The sequence below is a fragment of the Alosa pseudoharengus genome, unplaced genomic scaffold, assembly GCF_046254945.1.
Source record: "Alosa pseudoharengus isolate Yale_2024_CS ecotype anadromous, Long Island Sound unplaced genomic scaffold, YU_APseudo_1.1 YU_APseudo_1.1_scf_9, whole genome shotgun sequence".
Taxonomy (NCBI): Eukaryota; Metazoa; Chordata; class Actinopteri; order Clupeiformes; family Clupeidae; genus Alosa; species Alosa pseudoharengus.
The window spans coordinates 29,149,618-29,169,939 of NW_027468881.1; the positions used below are offsets into that span (position 1 = coordinate 29,149,618).

At 42.0% G+C, this 20,322-nt stretch overlaps 1 protein-coding gene and 1 long non-coding RNA gene across 4 annotated transcripts; both read left to right on the forward strand.

Moving 5' to 3' along the window:
• Positions 1-3,251: 3,251 nt before the first annotated feature.
• On the forward strand, positions 3,252-4,446 carry LOC143114792 (uncharacterized). Its single transcript, XR_012984996.1, has 3 exons — positions 3,252-3,342; positions 3,604-3,704; positions 4,226-4,446. It is a non-coding gene; the product is annotated as an uncharacterized LOC143114792 (long non-coding RNA).
• Positions 4,447-10,101: 5,655 nt separating this feature from the next.
• On the forward strand, positions 10,102-18,731 carry dtx3 (deltex E3 ubiquitin ligase 3). Of its 3 annotated transcripts, XM_076276264.1 has the most exons (5): positions 12,541-12,675; positions 12,807-12,849; positions 13,692-14,551; positions 15,194-15,411; positions 16,823-18,731. In XM_076276264.1, the coding sequence occupies exons 2-5, from the start codon at positions 12,837-12,839 to the stop codon at positions 16,896-16,898; spliced, it is 1,167 nt and encodes a 388-aa protein (XP_076132379.1). In that variant the 5' UTR covers positions 12,541-12,675; positions 12,807-12,836; the 3' UTR covers positions 16,899-18,731. The 3 variants fall into 3 exon arrangements, with proteins under 3 accessions (XP_076132381.1, XP_076132379.1, XP_076132380.1); XM_076276266.1 differs by lacking the exon at positions 12,807-12,849 and having other exon boundaries at positions 10,102-12,624; XM_076276265.1 differs by lacking the exons at positions 12,541-12,675; positions 12,807-12,849 and adding an exon at positions 13,204-13,336.
• The last annotated feature ends 1,591 nt before the right edge of the window (positions 18,732-20,322 follow it).

The following is a 20,322-nucleotide window of genomic DNA, read 5'->3' on the forward strand; positions in this document are numbered from 1 at the left end:
GGAAGTCGAATCCCCCTATTGACTCGAACTTGACTCGGACTCGTACCCTGGAAATCCAGAGTTCTCGTGAGAGCACAATAAATTGTATCTGCAAGACACTAGTAGGGTACGTTGTGTTTGGAAAATAGACTCCCGCTAGATTTTCATGTAAAAATTGATTTTTTTGCATATTTTGCTAATATAGAGTCTAAGGAACAAGATTTTGTTTGTCTTAACATTTTCACAATCCATCTTTAGTGTTTTTATCTGTATGTTTTAAAATAAGCGATTATATCTAGTCCGAAAAGTGATTTTCTTCTAATTTTTTGGCAATTAATTCCACTTTTTGCACACAAAACCAGCAGATAATGTAGAAAGGTTGTTGGTTCTAAAACAATATCCATAGTTTTCAAACTTTGAGTGTCTGAAAAGTGTAAAAACACCTCCACGCTTGTTGCCTATGTCAAAAACGATTTCTAAATATTTGCTTTTCTTGATGTTTTCCTTAACCTGCCATGTCATTCTATTGTCTACCTTAAGAGAATTTTGTCTATTTGTCTTGGAAATAATCTATAATAGTACAGGCAACACAGTACACCACTAGGTGTCATAGGCATGAGTAGTTAAGTAGCAGTAGGCAAAATTAACAAACAAAAGAATATAAGGTACAAACAAACAGACAAACCACGGATATAAGTTACAAACAAACAAACAGACAGACAAACCACAGATGGCCCTCTCACAGCCTGAACTAATACAAAAAACAAATAACTCAAGGGAAAACATTGGTCAGACACTAAACCATGTGCATTTGCTCTCTTTAATCTGGTACGCCCTCCAAATGAGCCTGGGACAGTTGGTCAAGGCTAAAGTTAACACCATCTTGGTCACTGTGATGCTAAGCACTAGTTCTGGTGTGGACTATGGCTACCCTCAACGGTTTTCCGAGGCCTGGCTCCCTCCCAATACCCCCTATGAGGCTGTGGAGCAGCCAGTGCTGGTGGGCTGGATGAATTTTGACTGGTGGGAACAGGCATGGTCTTAAGGGGGCCCTCCTCCCCATACGGCCTGATCTTACAGTGTGTGCCAATTCCATCCAGACACTCCACAATTTCATACTTGGTGGACACCCATGTATCCTGGATTTTGTGGTGACCGTGAAAATGGTTCTTGCAAAAGAGTGTACATGTACATTACATTTAGCAGACACTTCTTGACAAAAGTCACTTACATACTGTATGTCAGCTATATTAGAAGGGATCACATTGTCCCCGGAGCAACTTGGGGTTAAGTACCTTGCTCAAGGGCATAACAGTGGAAGCCAGGAATTGATCCGACAACTTTCAGGCTACTGCACGCTAACCCAGCTCCTTAACCACTACACTACCACCGCCCACTAGGAAAAGACTAGAGTGCCAGGTGGTAATATGGGTACGGTGTCAGGACCACCATGCCTACGATATGCTGCAGCCTCTTCTAAGTGTCTCCTAGCACTAGCATAGACAAAAGTCAGGTACTCGTATGGGGAGTGCTGTGTGGACTGGTACATGGTGGTATTATAGGTGAACAGGAGCTGAGGGCGCGAGGAGCTGCTCACCTGATCAGAGTGGATTCTCCTTGACACGCCATACACATAGAACCATCTCTCAGTTAGAATCTTAGCTATGGTGGAAGCTCTCTGATCAGGGGTGGGAAAGGCCTGGGTCAAATTTGAGAAAACATTTGTGACTACCAGAACATTCTCTTGTCCTGTGCTAGCCCCAATCCAAGAGAAATGGTCAATGGAGATTATCTACAAAGGCTTAGTGGTTAACAGATTTCCCAAGAAGGTTCTGGCTTGGGTTGTCTTGCTTTAACAACCACACAGTGCTCACACTCAGAACACCACTTTTGCACCTTATGCCACATCTGGGGCCAAATGCACCTCTGGCATATCAAATCTGTGGTCCTGTCCACCCCCAGATGGCCATGGTTGTTGTGTAGGCTAGTGAGCACTTTGACTCGTAACACCTTGGGCAGTAAAAGCTGCATCACTGGATCCCTGGAAGGAGGAGCCTGGATCGCTCAGTACAAGGTCCCATCCACTTCCTGTATCTGGGACCACTGCTTTATCAGCTGCTGGACTTCCCTTGGTTCACTCTACTTGTCGTAACGGGTAGGTGGTCGTCCCTGTCGCCAAAAAACCACAGGTATCTGGAAATACAGGGATCAGTCCCTTGCAGGACTTTCAGGTCTCTTTTGGTTCGACCAGGGATGGTGTCCACCATAAAAGATTCTGTCATCCAAGAGTCTTAGATAGGTGCATTCGAGGCTTACATGTTGGCTATGGCAATCGGCAGGGGGATGTCCAGGCCGTTTGACACAGATAGCAAAGTGTTAGTGGGGCTTGTGGGAAGCCTAGAAAGGGCATCGGCATTGCAATTAGCTGTCCCAGGACGATATTTAATGTTGTTATCAAAGAGGGCAAGCTGAGAAACCCAGCACTGTTCCAGAGCGCCCAGTTTCGCTGTCTGCAGGTATTGGAGGGGATTGTTGTCAATGTACACGGTGAACTTGTTGCCCAGGAGATACTTGCATTTTTGCAAGGAGTTTGAGTTTCATGGCACTATAATTTGACATGTTCCTCTTACTTGGCTGCAAGGCCCGTCTAGCAGAGGCCACCCAGATAGCAATTTCCTTTGGGCCGGATCCGCATAAAAGCCTTTAGATCCGCCTGTAGCGGACATACGGTATCTGACTTTGGGCCAGGTCTGCTCCTGATACAGGTTTCAGCTCTGCTAGCAATGCTGTTTTATCACCGGTTTACAGATTTGTCCCAGGTCCAATTTCCGCAACTCAACTGGAAGTCAGGAGATGCTTTTAAAATACAAAACACTGATTTGGCCCAAACCTGTGATACGGATATGAGCCGAAGGACCATTTTTTCACAGCAGACCCAGGTGGTAATGATATTAATTAAGGTGCTGATTCTGCTAAATTGACTGTCCTTTCCCTACTTCATTGTCAACTGGCTGCTAAAGAAAAAAAAGGTATTTTGGAATGGCACACATTTAGAAACCATGGGGGTGCACTATGTTCCCATGGCCACTTCATTTCTACAGTAAGGCTGGAAAAGAAGATATAGTTGGCTCAATATTGATCATATGTTCGTTTCATTATTTTTATTATTACCTAGCAGTGGTAAAAGTAGTCAATTGTTGTTTGTGTCAGATCTAACAGTGCTATGAGACAACCCCATATTCTTTCCACGCATGCAGAAGTCCAAGCAGTAACGTTAATCAAGGATCTTTGGTTTGCTCACTATCAATCTTTTGACATGATTTGCCAGCCTGGGGTTGGACTAGGACAGCCCAACTTTTCAAGGTAGGTTATCTGCTTTTTATCTCTGTTTTATTCAGAGACAACAACAAGCAACCGAGCGATTGATAACTTTAAGGTTATACTATTATTTTCCAGCAATATGGGCTAGCCTACTACCTTAGCTTAAGCAAAACAGCCATCACAATAATTGGAAAAAACATTGATAACGCTAAAAGGATCACTGATGATAAAAAACGAGTGTAATTGTGACTACCTATTTTCAAAAAGGAATAAATGGCTAATGTTTATTTTGTGTTGTTTCAGATTGACCATGGAGATGACTGAGGAAGACAGCCTGAATATCGATGGGAACAGTGGAATTAACACGACTTAAACTTTGTCTGGGATTGCACTTCTACAGCCAGGTTGTTAAAATAATTAGACACTTATGTGTAAAGTTTTGTTTACCCTCCTCTTGTGTAGCCTAGCTTATGTTTATCAGTTGAGCTGTTGGGAAAATGTTACGAACTTTAGCTTGGGTGAACCTATAACAAACCTGTTAGCAAATGTGTAGCAAACAAATTTTTCAGGATAATTAGGCCTAATTACCAATCACATTTCACATGTGAAATAAAGCCAGCTGATGTCTGATAAACGGGTCCGTACCACACACAATGAGCGGACCCGTATTGCATATGATAAGCAGATCTGGAACACGTCAGTAACACAGACTACCATACGGAACTGGGCCAGTCTTAGTCCTTATTGGTACCAGATCCGTCAAACGGATCCAGACCAATTTTGGACCGATGTGCGTTTGGACGCCGGATCAGGTCCATTATGCAGATCCGTGCCGGACGTTGTGGAAGGTGTGGCCCAGTTCCGTTCCAGTGTTTGTTTGCTATCTGGGCATTGGTCGCCGTAACCCATCCTTCTCCTGTCACAGAACTACCCCCAATCCTGCATGGCTTGCATCCGTCTCTAAGATAAAGAGACGACTGAAATCGGCATAACCTAGGACTGGCGCTTGAACAAGCCGTTCTTTTAAGACTGAATCCAGAAAGATTTCTGAAGGCAAACCTGAACCTGACTACATTCAATGTTAACTATCCAATATTCACATGTCACTTTTTGCAATTGAAGTGTATGCAAATTAGTGCATAATTAATGAGATATTGTTAAATTACATCCATAAACATATATTTTCAGAAAACTTGTAATGCAAAAAAATATTGTCTCTGCATAAATAATCAACTAGTAAAGTTTTATAAGAACATCAAGGAGTTACATTTTTTACCCTATTCACCCGTTCTATGTTGCCTATGGAGGCCAGTTTTAGGCCGCAAATGCTAATTAGCAGGTTTAAAGCAACACCAAAGAGTTTTTGTACCTTCAAATATTGTTTCCAAAATCGTTTCAGTGGTTCATCAACTCATAACAGGGTGAACAGCACTTCTGCATTCTCTTCGCGGCCCTCTATCGGCTATAACCGCACTATGCAAGTTTGCCAGATCGGGTAGCGGATTTGTAGATTGATGGAATGAGACATAAGAAACTACAAATTTGACTTGCTTCTGATGTTGCAATACATCATACTTTCATAAAATCATGCAACGTACTCTACCTTGTCAGTAGACATCGTTATTTCCAAAGCCAGTGCTGGATGTGCATGCGACAGGAAAAGTGCTTTGGTGTTGCTTTAAAACTAAAAAATCAGTAAATAAGTAAATATGATATTCAGAATCAGCACCCAAAAATTTTCTCACATTGACCCCCAAGTGATAGTAGTCCCAGTCTTAATTATGCATTATATAAATGATGATGTCAAGTGTGAAAATGGATTGTGAAAATTTGAGAGCAAAACAAATCTTGTTCCTTAGACTCTATACTAGCAAAATATGCAAAAAAAATTATTTTTTACAAGAAAATCCAGCGGGATTACACAAGACACCGTACTACACTCTGGCAATAAGTAATGATACACGTTACTTTTACCCCGATATCCCAGGGAACCAGCTAAACTGATAAAGACAGCGCTGCAACGTTGGAGAACAGTACACATTGGTCGTAGTGTTAACCAATTGCGTCGAAGTCCGAAATCATTCAGAGTAGTGTTATCCAATTGCGTGCAGTGAGATTTTTAAATTCATGCTTGTTGCCGCCCCTCGAGTTGGGCCGGCATTCATTGTTCGTGGCCAGACCCTTAATCTTTCTAGATTACCAGGGTCTGTATTTTCCAGGCTAGGCCTAGGCCAGGGCTATACTAAATTCAGTGTTGTGCGTGAACGAGTTCAAAAGAACGCGTTCATTGAACACGCTCATTTTTTCGTGAACGTTGAACTGAACGCAACACATTTTTTAATAAAGAACTTGAACGTGAATTAGTTCACATTATGTGTCATGAACGGCAGACATCACTGTAAATGAACGTTGGAATTTGTTTTCCATTGAAAACTGAGTGACATCTGTTTTCTCTTTTGAAACGCAACGAGAGAAAGTTCCTCCCTCCTGTATTCTCGCTGGTGCCACTTAAATCATGTATCACCAGACAGAAATGGTTTTGACATTGTGTGCGCAATGCATTGCGGGCAACGTAGTGTCCGGCTGAGAATAGTTGAATAGCATACTGGCTTCCGCACAACGTTACCCGTGATGAATTGCAGCAGAGAGGGGTAGGCATAGCAACGCCGCGTAGCAGGCAACGACGAGAGCGCGGAGGGCTGGAGGAGCGAGAGAGAGAGACAGACCAATGACGGTGAGAGAAAGCGCTGCAATTAAAAAAAAAATGGCTAGTGGAAGTGATGGCACGGAGACTGGTCTACCTTGTCTGTACTGCTGCAAGTTTCATCACCTGGTAAGAAACCCACAATTGCAGTGTCATGAGCAAATGTCTACAATGAGCAGCTTCAAAGAACGTATAGTGATTTCTAGCTTGTAGTGTAAAAAAAAAGTATTTATTTGAATATCTCACGAAAAAAGTAAAATGAACTGAACTTTGAACTAGTTCAGAATTAAAATTGTGAACTTTGAACGTGAACTGTTCACTTTGAGCATGTATGAACTGAACTTGAACTAGTTCAGAAAAGCTGTGAACTGGCACAACACTGACTAAATTGTCCTAATGTGGGACACTGCCTAATGTGGTACACCTTGTGGGTAGCTCTTCCCACATGTCAGTGAAACTATGGGAAAACCAAAGCTGTTGGGTGATCAAAATTGGATGTGGATTTAATGTGTTTCCCTCACATTGTAGCATAATATAGCCTATTACTAAAGTCAAAAAAGCAAAAAAATGCCACATTAGCTAGGCCTACATGATAACAAATAACTAAATGAGCTCTCACACTAAAAAACAGTGTGGAGAACTACATTATAAAACGCAAAGAACAAAGAGAACATAGGCTTAAGATTTTAAAAAAGATATATTTTTAACACCTTTCTGACATTGCCCTTTTCATCTCACTTCTACTAGGCCTACCACCAGTGACACAACTAGGCCTTAGCCTAAATCTAGACGCATCCTAGCGGCAGCAAATGTAATTTGCAGCCAGGGTAGTCTAGTATGGAAGCCCGTTTCCGCCACTTGAAAAAGAAAACGGCCAGATACTAAGTCAAAAGGAGGAGCTACAACAGAGGGCAGCTCATCCCGGACAGACAGGTTACAGTCTGCCTGACGTGACTCGCGGGAGATATCGCAGAATTTTGTTTGCAATAAATACAGCAGAACTTTCATTCTTACTCATTAAAATGAGCATGATGACTGACGAAATAAATTCTTATGATGTAGTTTAAATAAACCACTGTTATCATACAGTTAACAGGCCTGCACTGTAGCACATAAATTCAATATTTCCCTATATGTGTGTCTATCTATTTAGCCAACAGCAGAAAATAACAGAATATCCAAACGTTTTCAGTAGGCTAGCCTACCATTGTTGCAGAAATCACGTATAAGAAGGTATCCCTTCGATTTCTGTTCATTTTCGCATATTCCAACATAAGGAAGCAGCATGAGACACCCGTCAAAATCGGCATGAGGAGATTCCTCCCAAATGGCCCCATCACGTCTTTGAACTGACGTCATGGGGGCGTGTTTCAGCACGTGCAGGTTGTGGAAGGCAACTGCAAAATCTGTCTGCAGGCTAAGACTCCCGCGATATTTTAAGGTCATGTGACATGGTGTCACGGTGGTAAGTCCCTCCCCGGCTGACAGAAGTCGGACAAAATTTCTAACCAGTAAGCATTGCGTCCATCCCAGTATGCATTGTGTTCAATCCAGCATGCATCACATCAAGTCAGATCTGCACAGATCTGCCTCAAGTCGAACACGCCTAATGTCTAATAAGGGGAGAACCGCCACTCTCGGGAAACTTCCGGTTTCTGAACTGGTTGCAGTTCCTTTTCTGGTTCCACATGAGGGCGCTCACGAATAAGTGCAGAATTAATAAAGGTCTATGGAGCTGTACCCCTCAAATCCACTTTTCTCGGGATATAATTTTTTGCACAAAAAATTGAATGTTGCATGCGAAAGAGGGGACAGAGAAAATACACACCGCTGAGTATTATATTTTTTGAGTCACTTATTTGTTCTAAAAAGCCTTTCAAATGCGTCAATAACGTCATTCATTAGCAGAAAGCTAGTGTGTTGTGGGCAACAACGACCCAACCTGTAAGAAATCGAAAGGACGTAAGTACTCGTTCATTCAACTTTTGACCTATAATCCATAGTGAGCTTGCAGAAACCACAATCAAATCTTCGATTTTTCAACGACAACCAGGTGAAGGAGACAAATTTAGCCGTGTTGCTCCATAGACCCCCATTGTTTTTGCACTTATTCGTGATCGCCCCTAGCGGAACTGCAACAGATTGCAGGTACAATGGAGTTAATAGGGAGTGATCCGGCTCTCCGTAAACGGGCTCTGGTCTGGTCTAATGCAGGGGTCGGCAACCTTTTTTGCCTGGAGAGCCACTTTTACCAAAATGTTTTTTTTTTTAATCTCAGAAGAGGCACATAAAGACGGTTACAAGAAGAAGTTTGGATATTTAATGTACAGTTACTTTCATTCAACAGAGGATTTTTTAATACATTGTCTACTAGTTATGGATTTTTTAATACATTGTCTAAAGTAATGTGCAAGTAACTTGAAATGTAAAGTGGAATGACAGAAGTATAGGCCTTAAGCTTCCTATGTAAGCTAAACACCACCCCCTATTTTCCCAGTGTCCTTTGGTATGCAAAGTAACATCATAGTTCACAACACAACACTCAATTTTCATTGACATGTCATTGGCGAAATTGAACATTAGGCCTACCAGAGCTTAGATTTGGTGATGGCCTTGGAGTCTGGCTGGCTCATATTCAGTGAGGTGAAGTTTCATGCAAGAATTGAGGCTGTCATCATTTAAGAGCAACTCCACGCAAAACTGTTATATATCCATAACGCCAACTAAATAGCCTACCATGGCAATGTGTTGGCGTTATGGATGTGACAGTTTTGCGCGGAATTGCCCTTAAACGTGAGCGCAGGTTTGTCTTTATATTTTTCATATGTGAGAACGATATCTCACATGCAGGAATAGGGTTAAAGGAATTATCCGGAGTAAAATGCACTTTAGGATGATTGGGGGTACATACAACCGAAGTATCCCAAGGTCTTTATGTGGTCGGATAGAGATGAATTTCATCAAGCCAGTACCTTTCCGGAAATGTTGCCATCTTTGCTGCCATCTTAAGGGGAAAGTCTGTAGGAGTCGATTGCTGAGTGTGTTGTAACACGCTCTGGAAATTCACAATTGCGTCGCCGTTTTTTAAAAAAAAAAAACATAGTCCAGTATTTCTTTCGAAATTGAAATGAAGTTGTATGGACTGGACTATGTTTTTTTTTTTTTTTTTTTAAACGGCGACGAAATTGTGAATTTCAGGAGCGTGTTACAACACACTCAGCAATCGACTCCTACGGACTTTCCCCTTAAGATGGCAGCAAAGATGGCAACATTTCCGGAAAGGTACTGGCTTGATGAAATTCATTCTGGACTCTCTATCCGACCACATAAAGACCTCGGGATACTTCGGTTTGGCTTTAGGGACCCTCTACTCACTACCACGTAAGTGTTATGTTGTTTGGAACTGCAGAAGAGGTATAAAAATAGCGTTTTGTAGCGGCAAAATTGATATGCCCTGCTCACTTCAGGCTACGAGTTTTGACTGAAAACGGTACAATCGAACTTTCTCAAAACACATCCGAATGACATGATTTTGATGTCAACTCAACGTAGGTACCCCCAATCATCCGTAAATCGATCTAAAGTGCATTTTACTCCGGATAATTCCTTTAACACAGCAATAATAACTCGTTGCAGTGTGCGATATATAACGGACAGTTCATTTCGCGTTTTCAGAATCAGTCTTCGGATAGAAACTTTCCCATTTCAGCCCGCTTGTGTTCGCGCTCGCAAGCTGTGGTCGCTGATGTTTCCTTTTTGACATTTTCCTTATCTAGCCTACTACAGGGAGAGCAGCTTCACAGAAGAGAACTTCTGACGCCAAATTTGAGGAAAAGTTGGTAAACCACCCTTCTTACCTAATTTGAGGGTGCTGATTCTGAATATGCTGTTTACCAAGCTCAATTCTGAGTTCTAAGCTGCATAATCAGCATTTTAACATAAAATAGCGATTTTCTTTGCTTTTTTTCCTCTAAATTGGGTTGATTTCAAAAGTAATCACTAAAACCAATTAAAAGTGTTCTCTAAATACATGTTTGAGCATTAAAGAAGCCATACTATAGTTTATTAACATATTTTATTATTATTTTTGTCAAAAAATAGTCATCATTGAAGGCCTAACCACTGAACGCACGGTCCACCACTGCATTCCATAAAAGATGGGGGCAGTATACCTCCAGAAAGTGAGTTGGTCTACCCTAGAGTAACAACCAAGAAACGTGTATTGCAGTTTGGCTGGCGGTTATGTTGCCCGCATACCGCCTCCCATGGCCGAAACTGGTATTATGACACCTGTCGGGCTGTGGCTAGTAATTTAGCATGCTAATTCAGGTTGATATCTCTGCAGCACTATATATATAGTCATTTTTTTAATGACATCATCACCCTTATTTATTATCATTCTTTTGATGTGTTTAGCTCATTTTTTGGATATTCTTACCTCAATTCTTACACATGGCACCTTTAAATAGCCAAAGTAAGCAAGATCAAGGTCAGTGTTCAAATTACTGCATGCAAATCACTTGCCGAAAGAGCTATGCCGAAGAGCATAGGCCATCTGATGTAGGCTATCCTAGGCCATCCCGTGTTTATGGGATTTCTTTGACAGTTGCAAAGGGAAAAAAGTGAAGATAGTCTTCTTTGCTCCCAGTGTAAGTACGTTTCAACCACTCAGGTCTTAATCAGATAGGCCTACACCATTATCTGTTGCAATATCTGTGTGCATTCCTACATTAGGTCTATTTTTTTGATAGTTAACATAATTTGCTACCACATAACAAAATACCAGATAACAATACAAAGGATTCTTACAAACTTTCCTGCATACTTCTTAAATGTGCTGCAGTCAGATGGGTGTCCTAAAGACGTAACTAGATCTTGAGCATCTATTACCAGTGTTGAATGAGCAGTTTTTACAGTGATCACTACTGGACATTCCACATTGCTAGACAGCACTTGAGTGAGGATAGACTCATTTCCACTTCACAAATAACCATCATTATCTGTAATAGCTACAGTGCAGGGACATTAATCAGTTCATAGCAAGGATTTGTCCTAGGTCCACTTCCCTTTCAGCATCATATGCAGTAATGATGCGCTGGAGAATGTTTCTTTTTGTTGCACTATAAAGGATATCTTGTCTAAATGTTTTGCAAATAATGCAATCTCCATAGCACTCTTCAGCACTCCTCAAACATGCACTCTTCCATTTTTCTGCATGGCTGGAATTTGAATGATAGAAAAGACCACCAGTGAGATGTTTTAACTAGGCAAGCACAGTCACCTAGTTAAGTTACAGTGTAAATCCTCTGTAAAGACTGACAACTGTTCATAATAGTTAGTGACAAAGTACTTTCTACAGAAAAATGAGCAGTCACCTACTATTCTATCAATTAATTTTCAAGGAATCTATTTTGTTTCTAAACGTCATACTGAATTTTAGCTATTATTTCAATTTATATTTTAATTTTAGCTTATTTTCATTTGCTACTTGAGGGTCATTGGGGAAATTCCTGGCCTGTCCTACAACATATCTGACACATAAAGAGTTTAATAATGCCTTATTTTTTGCAAGTCCTATGATATCTTATGGCAAAACCAAAAAGTATGTGAATTATGCTAATTAGCAAGCTTAAAACTCAAAATTGAGCTTGGTAAACAAAATATTTGAATTCAGCACCCTCAAATTGTGTGAAATAGCCCCTTTACTGACTTTTCCTCAAATTTGCCAGCAGGACTTTTTCTGAACGTTTGTTAGCTAACTGCTCTAACAGCAAGCGCGCGCACACATCAACAATAACAATTAAAGACAAGTGTTCTCGTTGACTGAAATGGAGGGAAATCGGTGATTTTGTTTGATATTGACATGGCAACGAACCGCGAATGTAACAACATTGTGCAGGCTACGGTTACGGAGTCAAGTGAGGTGGGAAGTTATATAAATTACTCAGATAGACCTACGAAATAAAATAAAATAGGCCTACATTTTAACTCGTTATTATTTTCAAAAGCTGAGCCGCATCAGAGGGATCAAAGAGCCGCATGCGGCTCCGGAGCCGCAGGTTGCCGACCCCTGGTCTGGGTCTGCTATGGTCTGAGGTCTCTAACCCCTACTGGTTGCATAGTGTCAGTGCGTAATCCGAACGCACCCTAGGAGGAAATAATTTGGACCAATCGTGATTCGCGAATTGTGATGAACTTCCTGCTTACATTTATCTCCATTTCACCGACGAAGGATTTTAAAGGGAACAAACTAAATATCAGATTTGTTTTAGGAATGAACTGTTGTTTACAACAACAACGATATAAAGAAGCTCCGTGTAGCGTTACCAACAGCTTAGTGTGGTTAAGTAGCTCATAGGCAGCCTGTTTGCTATGCCGCACTGTGTCTCTACGGTTTGGATGTCTTGTCTCCCAAGGACATGGGATTTAGGAAGGCACAAATCGCTGGGTCAATACCTCTTACTGGAATACACGTCTAATTGTGAGGTGGAAAAATACTAAATGTTACGACAGTTTTCAGATTGTTTTTGTCAGTGCTTTTACTGATCCAATTGATCAGAATAGACCAATGCAGCAGTGGTCGGATGTTTACATCGAATGGAAGGCTTTTGCTGGTTGCTGTAGTTTTTCTCCTCATAATCAGATCCCACCCGGTCCTGTCGCGACAATAGGTGAGAATATTTTACATATAGCATAACACTGTGACAGACTTGGTAATCATTTCATTGTCCAAGTAACATGCTGTCATCTACATTTATAGCATTTAAAAATGTTTACATGTCACTTTTTTTTCTTTAAACAGGAAGATATAACTTCAAAATAAGTGGAATTTATGGGATCACAAGGTAATATTTAAATACTTAAAATATCTCAATAAACATGAGGTAACGCAAGGTCTAATTCATCACTGACTTGTGTGGGATAGCAGCAGCGAGGAGATCTTTCTTTGTTTGTAGCCTAGAACAGCTGATTCCTGTGCAGCAATTCGGCGACCGCCTGTTGGCTCGGCTTGGCTTTTGCCTGCGGGTAGCCTATCTGTCAAGATACGCTAATTAAAAAAAAAATCTGTTTACGTATGTCGAATAATGTATAAAAGTCACACCACAGAATCATTGAGTGACATCGAAGTATAGGAGAGAATTATATTTCCCCCTTCTTCATCTAGCCTATAGGCTACTTGTGGCTTTGTTCATGACGTTACTCCAGCTGACATTGTAGAATACCAACGGAAGTGCAGCTAACACAGTTACAGTGTCCATATTCTTCTGCATTTTCTAACCAGCCAAAGTAGTTCTGTTGTCTACACTTTTTGAGTTTGAAATAGGTTTGGTGGTACGTATTCTCTCGCTGTTGTAATGCTGTTCTTTACAAGACGGAGTTGTGTTGTAGACTATACGAAAACGCTACACGTGTGTCAAATGGTATGCTAGGCTAGTCGCTGCATCATCACAACATTATGTTAAAGTCCATCACATAAGCTGGATGGACGGACAGTCAAGTGACGGGGTTGCACTGGTTAGCATATCCCACAGCATGTCTGTCATTTAACTGAATGTGCCAAAAATTGTGTCATAGTTTTCATTACTAACATGTTGCCATCTTCCTGAGACTTCCTTTATTTCTTGACTAACCTCATATTGAATAGCCAATTGTAATGTGAACGTGGTTATTATTGCTGTTCCCCCAGTTTCATCAGAAGAGATGAGTGTGAGAGCGGGGCAGGGTAGTGACGAAGTGCTGGTCTCACAGGCCGTGTGGGATTACCTGGCGGCTGCTGGGAGGCGCTGGCTGCTGGAGTTTGAGGATAAGCAGGGACTCAGTGCGGGCATCATTCGGCGAGGTGAGCGCGGGGGCTGCTGTGCGGTGAGACTGCAGCCAGTGGAAGGCAGCAGCCAGGGAAGAGCCAGGATGATGGAGGGATCGGTCTCCCCTGCCACACGGAAGGCCTTCATAGACCTGTGCCGCTGTGCCCGCAAGGAGATGACCAAGCTCGAGGGTGCTCCCAAACGGAAGCGCTCTCTGTTGCCTTGTGTGGGGGGGCTTGAGTTGGATGGGGAGGGCAGCTTGCTTTACCCGCCACCTCCGCCTCCCCAGCCACGACGTTCCCAGAGGCAGCAGCAACAGAGGTCCAGGAGGAGCAGCGACCTGGAGACCTGCTTGGTCCTCCCAACGCCGCGTCACGAGATGACGATTCAGCCAAGGACAGAGGCTGAGGCCAGTCCTATGGCTTCTGTTGCCATGGCTATAGGTGCTGAGGTGAGCAAGGAGGAGAGCAGCAGCAGCAGCTGCCCCATTTGCATGGGAGAGATGGTCGACAGAACCACGCTGGAGAAGTGTGGTCACACCTTCTGCCGCACTTGCTTGGACCAGGCCTTTCTGGTTAAGCGGGCATGCCCGGTGTGCCGTCTAGTGTATGGGCAACTCATCGGCAACCAGCCAGCCAATGGAACCATGATGGTGGAAAGAGACCCAGACCTGGAGCTACCTGGGCACGAAGGCTACGGCTGCATATGCATCATCTACAGCTTTTCTCCTGGCTTGCAGGCGGTGAGTAGACCAGGACGAGCACAAAATGAGAGCACAATTGCACAAAATGAGAGTACAATTAGGACAGTGTCTAAGAAGGGTGCCAAATGTCCCAGGGAAATCAAAGGCAAAAGGTTTCGATTCGGGAATGATGTATCAACTTGTGTTCTATTTTCTCACATCTGTATTTGTAGAAGATGGCCTTTCTTTATAACCTTTCAACTCAAACAGCTAGAGAGATATTCTTACTAAATCGGTTTGAGCAAGTGGTTTCTGACAGTGACAAAAAATGGAGCTATTACATTGATGAAATTGGTTGCTATGCAACAAACTTTCGTACTGTTGAAGACTAGATGCTGTGCTTGAAATGCACCTTGGGTAAGGATCCCTAACTGCATTCACAGTCTAAAAGTGATTGTGATAAGTGATTTCATACTTCCCTTATGCACAAACTGAATGCATTGTATAGTTTACATAGGTGCTTTAGGAGATCGAGAAGGAAATATTCAATCTATTATTTGTTTTATTCTATTTGGCAAGACCAGCAAGACTTGGTTGTGCTAATCTGCGGAGAGCTGTTTGATCATACAGTTAGCAGTACTAACACATCATGTAGAGGAAGTTCAAGCCATCAGTGTTGTGTCTGACTTGTTTCCACTGCAGGAGGAGCACCCAAACCCAGGAATCAGGTATCCTGGCACGGACCGAGTTGCCTACCTGCCCGACAGCCCTGAGGGGAACCGAGTCCTGGGCCTGTTGAGGCGGGCCTTTGAGCAACGGCTCATCTTCACCATTGGCACTTCCATGACCACAGGCATGCATAACGTCATCACCTGGAATGACATTCACCACAAGACCTCAATATGGGGAGGACCGCGCTGGTGGGTTTTTTTTTTGTTTGTGTTCGCTCTTGCAAAAAGGAGTCTGGGACTCTAATAAGATATGCTATAAGTGCTATCCTTTTGTAGTAATCCAGCTCTACAAGTACACACCATGATGACTTCAATGAAATACTATTGCTGTGTGAAAGCTGGAGCTCACATCGGAACATTGCTCATTTTACCAATAAGTACCATAGATAGAGGTGATATTTGGAGAATTGTGAGATTTTCTGAGAAATGGTCATGTTGTGTGCATGTATTGATTTTTGTAATCCTCTAGATTAAACCAAATGAACCAGGACAGGAGCTTATATCAGTGATTGCATAATTTAGGGCAGCCATGGCCTACTGGTTAGGGCTTGTAACCGAAGGGTTGCCGGTTCGATCCCCGAACCAAGTAGGAAAAATGTGGGCGGGGGAAGTGGTTGAGCACTGCTCTCCCATGCCCACATCCACGACTGAAGTGCCCTTGAGCAAGGCACCTAACCCCTCACTGCTCCCCGAGCGCCGCTGTAGTAGGCAGCTCACTGCTCCGGGTTAGGTGTGCTTCACCTCCCTGTGTGTTCACTGTGTGCTGTGTGTGTTTCACTAATTCACGGATTGGGATAAATGCAGAGACCAAACTACCCTCACAGGATCAAAAGAATATATGTGACCCTGCAAGGCGAAACCAGTCGCTTTGGTAAAATGTACAAAATTAAGTTATTGTACTCATACGAACAGCCATAAACTAAGCTTTCCAACTATATGTATATCGAGGGTATTGCAAAACGTATCGCTAAGATAACCGCATCCAAAGTTGGCATGGTTCTCCTGTCACAATACGCCAGAAGAGAAAAAAATCACCTTTTTAAGTAAATTGTCACGTGCGATAGTGTGAGAGCACAGCTATGATTAGCCTTACGGTAGTGTGACTTTGAAGCGGATGACTGACTATGCAGTTTCAACCGTGCCATGAGTCGTTTTCTGCCCCCTAGTTAATACCTGGGACGGTTATAAGGGGTCACTATAGAATATAAATAATGTATTTCGGGGGAAGGGAGAGGAACTTCTGTGTACACAGATTGTGTATAGCCTAGCCTACTTTTAAAATGCGCTAGCCTACTTCAATGTAAAACTTCTCCTGGTCCCTAAAATGAAGCCAGTATTTCTAAAAGTTTGTGCTTTTGACCGTTCGTGCCCTGAAAGGCACGTCTTTCACATTCATATTCGGTTACATCTGCCAAGAACGATATAGAGCTGACACATTAAGTAACGAGTAATGAGTAGCCTAATGAGTAAATTAGCTCTACCGTACCCTACCGTAAAACCTTATAGCACTGTGCACAAAACGACTGGTTTCGCCTTGCAGGGTCACACATATATACTTGTACTATACTAAGTCCTCGCTTCTCTCTATCTCCATTTTCAGCTTCGGCTATCCAGACCCCACTTACCTGGTTCGGGTGACGGAGGAGCTGCGGGAGAAAGGGATAACGGCTGACTGACGGACCGAGCACGCTGCACTTTTGGAGTACAAACGAGAGGAGCGTTGGCGGTGTTCCCACTGCTCACTGGCTCTTCTCTCTCTCCGGGTTCCCTCCAGGTCAACCAGAGGCATGGCTGTCAGCAACAGCTGTGGTGCAATCAGGAGACATCCTGCGTTTGATCCAGCTCTTCTGTACTATCTTAGACATCTGTTCAGTTCTTCTGAGTTGTGTTCATACCAGCTCTTTGAGTGATGTCATAGCAAGTCCAAGTGCAATCCAGTTATCTCTTGTCACTTTTCTATGGTAAAAAGGAGCACTTCCAAAATGAACAGTAATGCAAGCTGCTTTGTGGGTGGGCACCTATGTTGCGTTAAAGAGTGTAAACATTTTACTTACACTGTTATGGTAATGCAAAATGTTAAGGATCTTCTTATTTCAAGCACACAACCATAGCTGGTTTTCTAATCACCTTATTAAGTGAAACAAGTTTGATGGTTCAGTGATGTTATCTGTTCATGTCGGGGTCAAGTGTGACGGCACAACGTGGATGGTTAATGCCAGGGAGTGCAAAAAGCCCCTGCTTAACAAGTTTGCAATCAGCACTAACAGGCACTTTGGCCATGCGGAAGCGCAGGTGAATGGCTTTATATTTGAGAAGGCTGGGTTTCTGTTTTGTGTTCTGGAAGGAAGAGTGATGCTGTAGAGGCTTGATCAATCACACGCCCTGTTATCTTCTGCGCCCTCCAGATTTGATAAGCTTCTGCGAGGGCCATGTCTGTCCTCCAGAGCCTCTGGCCTCTCCTCTCTCTCTCTCCCAGCGATCGTCTCAGAGTGCAGTCACTGCCCTGATGTAGTGGAACCCATAACAGGCTCGGGGAGACCAAGATTTATGTTTGGTTTGTTTCCTCCTACTCATTCTTTAGATTTTGTTATATGTGTGACTCAAGACTCAGTTTCTCCATCAGATTTATATAATGATGTCAAAATTCAAAGGGCATGTACACCACTTGACCAAATCAAATACACAAAATATTGCTGAAATGCTTGTATGCTTTGCTTTCAAATGCCAGGCCGAGCAACATGCACATCATAGGTGAGAGATTTTATTCAATAATGTTGAATTGTTGGGTTTATAACTAGTTTTATGTGTAGCAGGACAATGATAATCAGGAAGTATGTAAAGTTATTGATTCACAATTAATTAGAATCGTGCCTTCAAACGAAAGAACAAAGATCAGAGCATGAGCATTTCAATAGAGTTTATTTTCTGAAAATAATATGTTCCTAGTTGAAATTGTGAACTATGTGTATAATTGGGCTTAAACCATCCCACTAGTGATCATGCAGTGAAAATATACATCATACTTAATAACATTATTGACTTCTGGGTATTCAAATAATCAATGAAAGCAGCCATAGAAAGGATTCTTATGTCTGAAGAAAACTGTGTGGAAGTTCTTTCAGGTGGAGTTTATGCCTACACTAAGTTGTTCTGCCTTTCTCATCTACTGTAACTCTCACCATATTAATTTTAGTATTGTCACATCAAGGTCTTAGGCGCATCCTCTGGACATACAGATCACTTGCTCTTTGTTTAGTCTGACTTTTTTCTGTTGAGGGACCAACACCAATATTAGAGAGAGAGGCAGGGAGTTTACACAAACTACCTTGCTAAATTTTCTATGCAGTGTGAGTGGGAAACAATACAAATTATTGATTGTTGACTGAATGGTACTAATTTCCTTTTATAGTTGTGTTGATTTGTATTCATGATTGAATTGTCTGTTAAAATTTTGAGATATGTGCTTTACATTTTTCATACTTGAATAAAAGAAAGTTATGTTCCCCTGAGTTTTGGTGTTGGTCTATAATCTATGTAATGGATCATAATCATTTCGATAAATGTTACTACTACATCAGGTTATCAAAGTGTTTTGAGGTCACTGGCGTCTGACAATGAGTAAAGTGCAAATATTGATCAATATCGTTCATGGGCTTCGGAAAAACCTTTTTCCCAGTGAAAACATCATCATTCCGCATCATTCACGTCACGTAATGTGTGTGTCAGAGGTCGGAAACTGGGACTAGATTTTGCTAACAGAGTTGCCCAGTTAGGGGCTCGCTCGTCATCACTTTTGTCGTCACGTTGTAGGCCTAGTTCGTTTGTAGTCCGTGTGGCCTTTCATGTCCAACAGTTTTAATGTGAACTTGTGAATTTGCCGTTTTTGTCACTAGGTCTGTCCATATCTTACCTAGCGTTTTTCATTTAAAGGTTTGACTTCATGCTTATTCAGTAGAGCATTTAGTGCTCTCCCCAATCCCAGACGTTCACATTGCATGTTTGTAATGGATGCAAAACAGCCTATAAGTTCATAAGTTCAGTTCAGTAAATATTTTTAAAAAAGATCTGAAAACATACCTGTACAGGAAAGCTTTTAGTTAACTCGTCTTATCCTGTAGACTACTTTTTCAGATTATTCTACATCTGCTGCTATTGGAGGGCGCAGCCAGCCAGAAGCAGATGGGCTCCCCCTATTAAGTCAGGTTCTGCTCAAGGTTTCTTCCTGGAATATGGGAGTTTTTCCTTGCCACAGTTGCCATATGGCGTGCTTGTGGGGGGTAAGGCTGCCAGTCTTATGACATGTCATTTTCTATATTTTTGATATGTTGCTGAGTGGATCATAAACGGCCCCAGCAATGAAGAAATGTGATTGATAATGACTGACTGACTATTATTTTGTTACATGCTTCAAATGTAAAGCACTTTGAGCTGCATTCTGTGTATGAAAGGTGCTATACAAATAAAGCTTATTATTATTATTATTATTATTATAATGCTATGTCCCGACCAGGCAGTAAACCCCATTTATTCTGTCAATGCACACATATCTGTGTTTATACTATATTTAATGCAGGTGAGACATGGAAAAGCAGTTTTAGAAAGATGCAAATATATTTGGGGCTATCAGGGGGTCGAGTTTTGCCATGTTAACCTATGGAGATTGACGGCCTGTGGGTCATGAAGGGCACTTATTTATGTGTGGTGGCTTTAACCACGTAAAAACAGTGAAATAACATTTTGTACTATAGAAACATTATATAATTCGAAACATGCATTATTCTAGCTATATTAATGGCATAGTGCATGCTATTTCCATAACCGCGAAATACGCACTTCACCATGACGGCAAAGAGTTGTTAACAGACATGAACCAAGACATATAGCCCAGCAGCAATCTATCTACCGCAGAGCGGTACAAAATATGACCGCCGCCCAGTCCAGCACATTTTTTCCACAAAAAGAAATCACGCTGAAAGGCCTATATGATTCTAACTGTCTCACTAAATTGCATTATCCACACTCAATTCTCACTGGTATCTGCCAGTACCAAAGTACCAAAACATGATTAGTTCATAGATTTCACATGTAAAATTCATTTTA